The 12,649-nt window shown below is 44.1% G+C and overlaps 1 protein-coding gene across 2 annotated transcripts in view; it reads left to right on the top strand.

The window, feature by feature from the left end:
* Positions 1-4,941: 4,941 nt before the first annotated feature.
* CNTRL (centriolin) overlaps positions 4,942-12,649 on the top strand; it is a 98,199-nt gene continuing 90,491 nt past the window's right edge. For both annotated transcript variants that reach the window (XM_066367276.1, XM_066367277.1), the window contains exons 1-2: positions 4,942-5,101; positions 10,755-10,999. In XM_066367276.1, the coding sequence (XP_066223373.1) occupies positions 10,786-10,999 (214 nt within the window). In that variant the 5' untranslated portion in view covers positions 4,942-5,101; positions 10,755-10,785. The remainder of the gene's footprint in view (positions 5,102-10,754; positions 11,000-12,649) is intronic.

Raw genomic sequence — 12,649 nt, 5'->3', positions numbered from 1 at the left:
GACTGAGAGACTACCTGTATGGCCAGTAGCCACGGCCACCATCACAGCCACCTGGCCCATGCAGGTTCTTATTAGATTTGGTCAGACGGTAATGAAACAACGGAGCCAAGAACTGGTGGGCCATTAGCTTTAATCCTAGCTTGCATCCAGCGGGCAAGAAATACACACAGTGGGAAAACACTTCCTTTTCCATTCAGGGCTCCCAAAGCCACTGACTTACCCGAGTTTCCCAGAATCAAAGGTTTCTAACCTCACCAGTCTCATTCACCTCTGTTCCCCATCTCCTTCTCTCTGCACAAACTGGCTTCTCCTTCAGCACTCTGCCATCTTGGCTGCCTCTCCTCTCCTCCATATGGCCTTACTCTGCTCTCCTCTCTAATGTTAATCTCAGGAACCGAGAGAGAGAGCAAGCTTCCAGACTGCCCTACTTTATAGTGTAGAAATCAAAACCTTTAATCCAATATACAAACAAGGAAATCTCTGCTTCCAGACTGCCCTACTTTATAGTGTAGAAATCAAAACCTTTAATCCAATATACAAACAAGGAAGTCTCTGAAACGAAGTCACTTATCTGAGGCATAATGGGATTCCTCATGAGAGTGCACCACCCCATATCAAAAAGGGTGGGAAGGGCTTGGTCCTAAAACCAAGCCCCAGGCTACAAGGATCCTGCCTGCCCACAGCCCAGCTCCAACACATATTAATATAATCACACCCATCCCAAGCAACAAGGGCAACTAATACCACCTAGGCGACAGGCTTCCACGTGGGCTGTGCCATCTTTAACAAAGTGAGCATAATATACAGTGCATCCGTAAAGTCATGGTGCACTTTTGACCGGTCACAGGAAAGCAACAAAAGACGATAGAAATGTGAAATCTGCACCAAATAAAAGGAAAACTCTCCCAGTTTCATACCTATTCAGTGCAGTTCGATGTGGGCTCACCCACAGATTTTTTTTTTTTTTTTGAGACTGATATGTTTCTATCCAAATTTCTTTGATGATGCTCAAATTACCCCATTGGTAATCCTTTGTATAATATGATAGTCTCAGTTTATTCTGTACATTTTTTTGGCATAAGCCATTTTTTTCAAGTAGTCCTAGTTCCCTGGAATGGGAACTGCTACTCTGAGCCCACAGTTTGAGTGGTAGGGATGATCACCGTTACTGGGTCAGTTATATTTTTCCTCGACATTTTCCATGCACAGAGCTAGGGAAAATGTCATCAAATTATACTAGTATTTCAAATGGAAATTTAGAAATACTAGCATATTAGTCCTTTTTTTTTTTTAAAGAGATAGAGAGTCAGAGGGATAGATAGGGACAGACAGACAGGAACAGAGAAATGAGAAACATCAATTATCAGTTTTTCGTTGTGACACCGAGTTGTTCATTGATTGCTTTCTCATATGTGCCTTGACCATGCGCCTTCAGCAGACCGAGTAACCCCTTGCTTGAGCCAGACGACCTTGGGTCCAAGCTGGTGAGCTTTGCTCAAACCTGATGAGCCTGCTCTCAAGCTGGTGACCTCGGGGTCTCGAACCTGGGTCCTCTGCATCCCAGTCCGATGCTTTATCCACTGCGCCATCGCCTGATTTTTTAGGGCTCACCCACAGATTTTTTAGGGTTCCTTAGGTAGCTATCCCATATAGCCTCTACAGCAGTGGTTCTCAACCTGTGGGTCGCAACCCCAGCGGGGTCGCCTAAAGCCATCGGAAAATACATAATGCATATCAGGTATTTACATTCCAAATCATAACTGTAGCAAAATTACAGTTATGAAGTAGCCACCAAAATTATTTTTTGGTTTGGGGTCACCGCAACATGAGGAACTGTATTGCGGGGTCACGGCATTAGAAAGGTTGAGAACCACTGCTCTACAGACTCGTCACTGACTGATGGCCTACCAGAACGGGGTTTCTCCACCAAACTGCCGGTTTCCTTCAACTACTTATCCCACCGAGTAATGTTATTCCTATGTGGTGGCGCTTCGTTATAAACGCGCCGATATTTACATTGCACTTTGGTCATGGATTAAAATTTAGCAAGACACAGAACACACTGAACTTTCCTCTGTGCTGTCCACATCTCAACTGGCATGGCCGTGGGCTGCTCCGCTGTATACACGGTATTACGTCATCATCTGCGCATGCGCACATGCTGCCACATCATCCTACAGAAGCTGGGAGGGTTTTCCTTTTATTTGGTGCAGATTTCACATTTCTATTCTTTTGTTGCTTTCCTGTGACTGGTCAAAAGTGCACCATGACTTGACGGACACACTGTATTTTATCTTCCCAACACTACCCAAGGGAAATTTGTTTTGTACCATCTTCTAGATTTTGTGTGTGTGTGTGTATGTATATATATATATATATATATACATACACACACACACACACACAAATATATATATATATATATATATATATATATATATATTTTTTTTTTTTTTTGCATTTTCCCAAAGCTGGAAATGGGGAGGCAGTCAGACAGACTCCCACACTCTGTTGCATCCAGAGCCATTCTAGCGCCTGAGGCAGAGGCCACAGAGCCATCCTCAGTGCCTGGGCCAACTTTGCTCCTATGGAGTCTTGGCTGCAGGAGGGGAAGAGAGAGACAGAGAGGAAGGAGAGGGGTAGGGGTGGAGAAGCAGATGGGCACTTCTCCTGTGTGCCCTGGCCGGGAATCAAACCTGGGACTCCTGCACGCCAGGCCGACGCTCTACCACTGAGCCAACCGGCCAGGGCCTTTGTGTATATTTTTGATGGCTACTTATAAGATTGATAATACATCAACATACCATGTTTGGATAATGGATCCCACCTGAATATCATTATAGACTTTGAGAAGCATAGCAGCACGGTTACAAAACAAATCCAATTCTCTGATGGAAAAGAAAAAAAAAGTGTGTCAAAATAAACAAATAAAAATAGTAGAACTGTCCTGGAGGAATAGCTTGGTTGTTTAGAGAAACCTCTCGAAGAAGAGAGGTTGCCGGTTGGATTCCCTGTTGGGGCACACTTGGGAACAGATCAATGTTCCTGTCTCTATCCCTTCCTCTCTCACTAAAATCAATAAAAATAAAAATAAAATAGAATTGAAAGTTAACAATGTACATATTTCAAACTAATCAATATCATCTGAACCTCAATTAAAAATGCATACATCTCCCTTTTAATTTAAAATGTGGAATTTTACAGGAATTTTGGCTTCTCTACAGTTCCAACAGCTACCTTCTGTGGTTCATGAATATCGGTGGAGAAGGGAACATCATTCACATAAGTGCGAATGAGAGTGATGCCCCTGTTGTAAGTCACCTGAATTTCCTATTCCTGAATCCATCTCTGCCTTTAGGGAAAATTACAGGTGCCTGATATGTTTTATAAATAAAGCTTCTCTTCCAGTTTGAGGTTCCTCACTGCAGATTTTTGGCTGCCATACTGATCTCCTTCAGGCCCAGCGCATTGCCAAACTCTTACCCCACCCACCACCCACCCCACCCTCTCTTCCCGGTGTTTGCACAAGTCCTTCCTCTTGCCAAGCAAATTCTTCCCCGCTCCCCTACTCCTTGACTACATTCTTTTTCTCTTTTCAGGTCTTAGGATAGGAGGTCACATCTGGGAAACCTTTGCCCAATCATAAAATAACTTAAACATACCGAGAACTCTCCATGGGGCAGGCCCTGCTCTAAGTTCTTTCACATGCACTAACTTTTTTTTTTTTTTTTTTTTGTATTTTTCCGAAGCTGGAAACAGGGAGAGACAGACAGCATGCGCCTGACCGGGATCCACCCGGCACGCCCACCAGGGGCGACGCTCTGCCCACCAGGGGGCGATGCTCTGCCCCTGCGGGGCGTCGCGCTATTGCGACCAGAGCCACTCCAGCGCCTGGGGCAGAGGCCGAGGAGCCATCCCCAGCTCCCGGGCCATCTTTGCTCCAATGGAGCCTCGCTGCGGGAGGGGAAGAGAGAGACAGAAAGGAAGGAGGGGGTGGGGGTGGAGAAGCAAATGGGCGCTTCTCCTATGTGCCCTGGCCGGGAATCGAACCCCGGGACCCCTTGCACACCAGGCCGACGCTCTACCACTGAGCCAACCAGGGCCTAACTTTTTAATTATCAGGAAAATCGTAGGATGCAGGCATGATCACTCCACTTCCCTGATGAGGAAAATGAGGCATAGGAGAAGGAATTTCTAAAATAGCATTACAAAGATGGACCTTGAACTCGATGATGAAGAAAGGAACCGCTTGTGAGAAAATGCTAGGAATGAGGGAATGGAGGTCACAATGAAGTTAAGAATTGGGCTGGGATGGGATCTTTTGGGCAAGCAAGCTGTTAAGATTTGAGGATTATGGGAAAAGAAAGGTAGGGACTGGACTGGAGATTTCTGGAGATAGTGCAGCCTCTGAGAGTGACGTGGTCCAGGGTACAAGCTTAAAAATGGAAGGCTGGAGTTGAGGCAGGTGTCCTTGGTGATAACGTTTTTTCTTTCTTTCTTTTTTTAAATTCACTATTCCCCTGGCACCCAGCACAGTATTTGCTAAATTCTCTTCAAACTGTCCTGATGGCTATATGGTGAAATGCGGCACTTTTAGGCAAGCCCCAACCAAAATGTCCTCAAATGCTTCTTGCTTTTACTTCCCGCGTCTAGCCCGCTGGGCCGTGAAGAAGAGAATTCGGCTCAGAAAAGGTCGAGCAAAGAGAAGCGTGCTGCCAGGTTCTAGGCCATACGGCCCGCAAGAGCGGGAGCTTGGCGACAGCTTGTACTGACTTCCTTCACGCTCCGCACAAGCAAGAACCCTCGCGCTCCCCAACCCTCTTCCCGCGCCTTCGAGCGCGCGGAGGCGCAGTGGGCGGCCCGCCGCCACGCCCCCCAACAGCTCCCGGGGCGTGGTCGCGGCAGGCCCCGCCCCACGCCGCGCGCGCTGCCCCACGGCAACCGGCACAACACAACAAGATGGTCGCCGCGCCGCTGGGCACCTGAAGGGAACGACGTTCGCGTCTCCGCCCAGCCTCGCCCCGCGGGCCCCCTCCGCCCGGCTTCTCCGCAGGGAGGGCCGGGTCTGGTGGAAGGTGTTCGGCGGCATCCCGACGGAGCGGTAGGGGCCGGCGGCAAAGGCGAGAAGGCCTGGACCAGCTCGGGATGGATTCGGGGCGGGGGCGTGTGCTTGGGGATTGGGATTGGATGGGACGGAGGGAGGGCCCGGAACCGGCGTGGGAGGAGGAGGAAGGAGGGAAGTTGAGGTGCGAAGCGGGGCGGAGGTCAGCAGAGGGGGGCGCGGGAGGTTCGGGGGTAGAGGGCCGGGTTGCGCGGCGCCGGGAGGGGAGGCGGCGGGTGGGGCTGGCGGATGCCAGGTGACGCGGATAACGGATGGTTTGGGTGTCCTGACGGCTGTTATGCTCATGGTATCGGGCAGATTTCAGTACGAGGAAAAAGATGAGAATTAGGACACTGGGCAGAAATGTGAAAAGGAGGGTGAAGGTGTGTTGAGTTTGAGGTAAAAACTTGGTTTCAAGTCTTGATTCTGTCACGTTGTGTGTTATTTTAACCGGCTCTGTGACTTTGGGCATGCTTCTTAATCTTCCCTAGCATATGTTTTCTCATTTGTAAAACCAGTTGCTAATTACTTTGGCGTGTACAAGTCTGTGTCAGATTCAGTTCTAACTCGTTTGCATGGATGAACTCATTTAGAATTTAAAATAACTTGTATGAGGTACCATCCCCATTTTAAAATTGGTGAAACCGAGGATCAGAGAGGTTAAGTAATTTACCTAATATCACACAGTAAGGAAAACCAGGTTTTGAACTAGAGCTGCTTAGTTCCCTAATCTATACTATTAATTCTTAATGGTACACTGCTACTTGTACCTGAGGTTAGTAATTCTGATCTTAGACAGTATCTGCAAGGATTTAAATTTGGTAATATCTTTAGAGTCCTTAGAATAGTCCAGTCTTTATTTATTCAACAATTATTTATTGTGCACCAAACAGTAGACAGAGTCTCTGCTGTATTGTAGTTTATACTCTAGGAAAAGAACAAATCAATAATCAAGGAGTTTCACAAAAAATCACTTAATTCTAATTGTAAGGTGTTATAAAGGAGACCGCTTTGACCGCTTTGTGTATAATCCTGCTGTGTATCTTGAGTGTAGAAATCCTGTTCTCAGCTCTGTATTATTAGCGCCCAAAACAGTCCTTGGAGCAGAAAAGTTGCTCTCAATAAAATTGGATGATTAAATAAATAAGTAAATTGAAAGGTGTGGGAAGCATGGGTTTTAGGATACCTGAGTAGAATGGAGAGAGATGTGAGAGGAGAATTGAGGATGTTAATGGGATAGAGATTGACACAGAGGGCACTGTGTTAGAAGGGAAAAGCAAACAGCTAGGGAATTAGAGTGGAATAAAGACGAATGGGAGGGAATTTGAGTATTTTCTTTGAGAAGGGAAATGATTAGAAGTCAGAGTATTGGAATGAATTAGAATGTCAGAGTATTTGCCAGGAAGAGCAATTATGGACATCAGGATGTATCTGAGCAGTTTCTGAAAGCAGAATGGATATAGAAGTGTTGAGATAGGTTACTGAAAAGAGCTATAGAACAATGGTGGAAACAGACAAAATTCAGGAGAAAATCTGGCAATCAGAAGGGGATGAAGTGGGAGGCAGAGGTTGACAATTGCCTTTGGATAGAAGAGTGGCTGGATTAGAGAGACTTTGGGAAGGAATGGAAATTAGGGCTAGAGAAAGTTAGAGTATTTAAACAGTTCCAAGGGTATGGAATAAAGTAGAATTATGGGGAAAGTACTGAGATGTGATTAAGGGGCTAAGGAATGTAGTAGAGAGGGATATGGAGATCAAGAAATGGGGATGGATATCTGCATGTTGTAGTGGACTGGGAAGAGATGGAAAGTTTGGGTGTTATTGAGGTCTGCCTCATTTAGAGAAGATCAGATAGGAAGATGGAAAGTTAGGAATGTCAGGAAAGGCTGGGTAGAGGTGGAGGTGTGCTCTCCACCAAGCTGTCATGGATGGGGTTGGTAGACCAGGGCCAGTGTCTGAGTCTTAGAGTGACAGACACAGTATGGGTAGTGTTTTGGTGCCTTGTCTATGATTCTGATGATCATATCATTCCAGTGGCTTTCTCTTGCTCTGCAGACCACCTTGTGGGCATTTAATATGTGTCTCCAGTTGCTTCACACATTCTAGCCCTCTCAGCGAGGTCTTCTCTTATATTGCTTGATCTTTATGTCATTGCAAACTACATCCTAGAGTCAAACAATAACCCCATCTTTTCCCTAAAATTATAGTTTAAGATTTACTGTCTCTAGGTGGTAGCCTCTGAAATAATGCTGGCTGTTCTCAAACACAGTAAATCCCTAAGCCCAGTTTAATGAGTTAGCCTATTCTATGAGATTGTAATATATATCTGTTTGTTTAAATGTCCAGGCTTTACAGGAGCTATGGCAACCCAGGAAGAATCTGGGAATGCACTGTGACTTTGGAACAATCACTTTGTCTTTCATGTCACAATTTATAAAAGGAAGGAGTTGATCTAGATTTCTGAAAGCCATTCTAATACATTTTTTTAACTTTAAGTGAGTAAAGCAGAGTTTTCTAATCAGGAGAGGTAACAGAGGACTTCAAAGTCTGGTAAGGCCCAAACATCTTGGTCATTAGGGTGTTATGAAAGGAATTCAGGATGGTTCAGTATTTTAAGACTTAACAGAGAAGATTAAGATGCAAGATACAAAATAATTGCATTGCATAAAAATATAGGATGTGCTTTTTTTTAAACTAAGAAACTAAAAAAATATGTATTTTTTAGCATGTAGTATACATGATTAATTTTCTATCATGCTATGGGATAGAGAAAGATATATAAAAGTGGGGACAAGGCCCTGCTCCTCCCCTCTTTTATTTTTTAACCAATTGCACTTATGAAAAATACATTTAATTCAGGAATAAATAAAATTTTACCTTTAAAACACATGCTTGTTAGCTTTTCTTAACTTTCAGTGAATTGTTTTTATTTAGAAAGAGAATACCAGTATATCTTAGCACTGAATCATTAATATTACTGAGACTTTCTGTGGCAGTATGGTGTGATATAAGACATGAAAATTAGCCCTGGCCGGCCCTGGCCGGTTGGCTCAGCGGTAGAGCGTCGGCCTGGTGTGTGGGGGACCCGGGTTCGTTTCCCGGCCAGGGCACAAAGGAGAGGCGCCCATTTGCTTCTCCACCCCCCCCCCCTCCTTCCTCTCTGTCTCTCTCTTCCCCTCCCGCAGCCAAGGCTCCATTGGAGCAAAGATGGCCCAGGCGCTGGGGATGGCTCCTTGGCCTCTGCCCCAGGCGCTAGAGTGGCTCTGGTCGCGGCACAGCGACGCCCCGGAGGGGCAGAGCATCGCCCCCTGGTGGGCAGAGCGTCGCCCCCTGGTGGGTGTGCCGGGTGGATCCCGGTCGGGCGCATGCGGGAGTCTGTCTCTCCCCATTTCCAGCTTCAGAAAAATACAAAAAAAAAAAAAAAAAAAATAGCCCTGGCCGGTTGGCTCAGTGGTAGAGCGTCGGCCTGGCGTGCGGGAGTCCCGGGTTTGATTCCGGGCCAGGGCACACAGGAGAGGCACCCATCTGCTTCTCCAACCCTTCCCCTCTCCTTCCTCTCTGTCTCTCTCTTCCCCTCCCGCAGCCAAGACTCCATGAGAGCAAAGTTGGCCTGGGCGCTGAGGATGGCTCCATGGCCTCTGCCTCAGGCGCTAGAATGGCTCTGGTTGCAACAGAGCGACGCCCCAGATGGGCAGAGCATCACCCCCTGGTGGGCATGCCGGGTGGATCCTGGTCAGGCGCATGCGGGAGTCTGTCTGACTGCCTCCCCGTTTCCAGCTTCAGAAAAATACAAAAAAAAAAAAAAGACATGAAAATTATTTACCACACTTGTGAAATCAGGACCAGAAACCTTGTGGCTGTGGCCTAAGTAGCAGTTACGTGAATTGAGGAGGAAGCTTTTCTGACCTACATGGATGGTTTAACTTGAAAAAATGAAAGAGGAAGTAAAGACACATAAGTTTGCAGTTTAAAGTGAACTGGACTACTGGAACAAGGCAGTTGGCCATATTATACTGTATCACTGTGAAATAATCACTTTAAAAATAATCACTTTTTAAAAACAAATACAGCAGGTTTTTATTCTCCTCAAACTAGTCATCTTAAACTAGATTGTGAGTTTAGTGATGCTGTCATATTAAATTTTCTGGCTTATTCCTATGAGCATTGTTCACTAGGGAACACTGGGGGAAGAACAGGATGGAAGGAAAATGAGGGAAATGGTAAATTCAGTTTGGACGTGTTGAATGTAGGATGCCAGTGAGATGTCAAGTAGACAGTTAGGAATAGGAGTCTGGAACTCAAAGAAAAGTTGGATTGATGGTATAAATAACTGTATACAGGTGGCATTGAGAGCCATGGGTGTGTTAGATTGTTTAAAATGTGATTAGAGAAAGACTAGGAGAGACTGAGGACTCTGACATTTGAAGATTGAATAGAGGAGAGTAAGCCAGCAAAGGAGGCCAAGGAGTGGCCAGGGAGGCAGGACGATACCGGGAGAGCATGGTGTCCCAAAAACGAGAAGAAGAAACTTTTTCAGGAAGGAGGGCGTGCTCATCAGTATTAAGTACCCCTGGTCGCCAGATATTTTCAGCTTCCTGCAATCTAGGATACCTTGTGGGTAGAAGGGGCATTATGGTTTGTTTTAGCCAATAAATTGAGAACAAATGACAACTAAGACCTCTGGTTAGAGCAGTGGTAGTCAACCTGGTCCCTACTGCCCACTAGTGGGCAGTCCAGCTTTCATGGTGGGTGGTAGCGGAGCAACCAAAGTATAAATAAAAAGGATAGATTTAACTATAGTAAGTTGTTTTATAAAGATTTATTCTGCCAAACTTAGTGAAAATCCAACATAAAGTACTTGGTAAGTAATTATTATTATATGCTTTAACTTGCTGTAACTCTGCTTTATAAATTTTATAAAGTAAAGTTACTTCCCTACTTTATAAATCACCATTACTGTGGAACTAGTGGGCGGTTAGAAAATTTTACTACTAACAGAGATACAAAAGTGGGCGGTAGGTATAAAAAGGTTGACTACCCCTGGGTTAGAGCATGTGTCAATACAAGACCCTGTGGAGCTCTCTTCCCTCTGGCAAGGTGAAAATATATCTGTTCCTGTCAGGTTGGAGTAGTGTGGGTTCTAGCATCTATAGCAGGGGTCTCAAACTCGCGGCCTGCGGGGCGCATGCGGCCCGCCGAACAATTTTGTGCGGCCCGCAGACTAATCCACGAAGTTCAAAATATTTTGGATAAAATTAAGTAAGCTTAGGGGCCTACTTGTATTTTTCATTTCTCTAGCATCCTAGCTAGATATTAGCTTAGTTAACAGCAGTTGTGATGCGAACTACAGTTTCTGGTCGTTTTGTGACACTGAGTAAACTGCATGTACGATTGTGCTTGTTGTACTGATTTTTTTTTGTTTTCAACTGCAGTGAGAAAAGTGTTGCGTAACAGTTGCCTTTTGTAGACCTAGTGCGGCCCGCCGAACGGCTGTGATCTTGCTCTGCGGCCCACATGCTGAGTTGAGTTTGAGACCCCTGATCTATAGCCTCTGAGTTTATAACTTTGTAGTCTTGCAAATTCTAGAAATAGATTAATAGTTTTGATAGCTCTAAAAAATTAAACTTGTTAAATATCCTGAAAACTCTTACAGGTTTTGATGGACACTTGCCTTTCTTCTTGCAATGAGGAAAAGTTCTCAGCAAAAATTTTCCAAACCAAAGATGCCATCATCTCATTCTCCTAGTCCATCATCTCTTATGTCCAATATGAGATCTAGATCACTTTCACCTTTAAGCGGATCTGAGACTCTTCCTTTTCGTTCTGGAGGACAGTGGTGTAAGCAAGTGGAGATTGCAGATGAAAACACTATACTTCTGGATTACCCAGGCCATAGAGGTACTGCTTTCTAATCTATGAATCTGACCAAATATTCTTAAGTACAGATGGAAAATATTGAACTTAACATTTTTGGTCTAAATGTAACATATATCCTGGTACTAACTTGACCTGTTGTTTTTATTGACAGACATTAGGTAAGGACAGTGGAGGATGGAGGCTTCTGGGTGAGGGTGAAGATGTCTGAAAGGGTTAGGAAAAGGGAATTTCCAAAAGAGGAAGCGTTGTTTCCTATCGTGAGAGAGTGTCTTAAAGCTCATCTGCCAGAGTTCTCCTCATCCTTGGTTAGGGGTTGCCAAATCTGTTCACTTCAGAATGGAGTGCCTTGAGTATAAAAATGTTATCTACCATTGGGCTATTCCAGTTGCTCCTTGGCAAGCTGCTTATCTGTGAGTGGGCTGATTGTCACAATAGAACATGTATGTGTCCCACCTAGGGCTTTTTGTTATTGTTTTTTCTTTTCTCCTTAAAAGCATTCTGTTAGTCTAGGAATCTCTTTTCAGAAGTAGATTCCTGTTTCTAAGAATCTCTTTTCAGAAGTAGATTCCTTTTTCTAAGAATCTCTTTTCAGAAATAGATTCCTTTTTCTAAGAATCTGTTTAATGTGATTAAACTTGAAAGAAAACTGTTATTTCTTTGCTAAGTAACTAAGTTAGAGCCATCAAACTATTGACCTGAATCTCTGATCAGTTTTTAGTAATAAATATTACCAGCATTGAATTTAGACTATACCATTGCTATCAGTTGGTAACTGTTATTTCTAATTTGATTGATATTAGAATTTAGTCATTTTCTCTCTTAGAACAGTCCAAATTAAAGAAAAAACTTTTATTTTGAACCAAAATTACTGTAATATTATATCATTATAAACAATCATGGGCAGTCTTTGGTCCACAGTGTGAATCTGAACTCAGGATTAATTTTTTTCTGACTCAGCAAGAACCAATAGGTAATTTTCTTTTTATGGCTGTTTTTGTAAACTGTAATATGGTTTGAATAAACTGATGGCAATATCCAGAAATGTCTTAAGACAGGGTGTGCTATCCATCAAGTTAGTACTTTATCTCTGTAAAATATGATGTGATCTTCTCTATTTAAAAGAGCAACATCTGAGTTTCTCACCGTTAAAAAATAGGAAAAGAGAATTTTAAAGAATTTAAGCATTTTTGAACTTTAGATTGGAATTTAAAAAGACCTAAATAGTACCAGTTTCTTGTTGTTGTTTTTTTGTGACAGAGACAGAGAGAGAGAAGGACAGATAGGGACAGACAGGAAGGGAGAGAGATGAGAAGCATTAATTCTTCGTTGCAGCACCTTAGTTGTTCATTGATTGCTTTCTCATATGTGCCTTGATCGGGGGGCTACAGCAGACCGAGTAACCCCTTGCTTGAGCCAGCAACCTTGGCCTCAAGCTGGTGAGCCTGTGCTCAAACCAGATGAACCTGCGCTCAAGCTGGCGACCTTGAGGCTTTGAACCTGGGTCCTCTGCATCCCAGTCCGATGCTCTATCCACTGCGCAAGGCTCCAGTTATTTTTAATTGCTAAAAACTTAAGTGTTGCATATGATTAAAAGTATAAGTTTTGGGTTCATCTGCCTGGGTTCAAGTCCTGGATTTGCATATGACTAGCTATAAGATTTTGAGCAAATTA

This window comes from Saccopteryx leptura, chromosome 2, assembly GCF_036850995.1.
Source record: "Saccopteryx leptura isolate mSacLep1 chromosome 2, mSacLep1_pri_phased_curated, whole genome shotgun sequence".
In the NCBI taxonomy this organism is placed as follows: domain Eukaryota; kingdom Metazoa; phylum Chordata; class Mammalia; order Chiroptera; family Emballonuridae; genus Saccopteryx; species Saccopteryx leptura.
The sequence above is the reverse complement of the archived record's forward strand: the minus strand, read 5'-3'. Positions and strand labels throughout refer to the sequence as shown.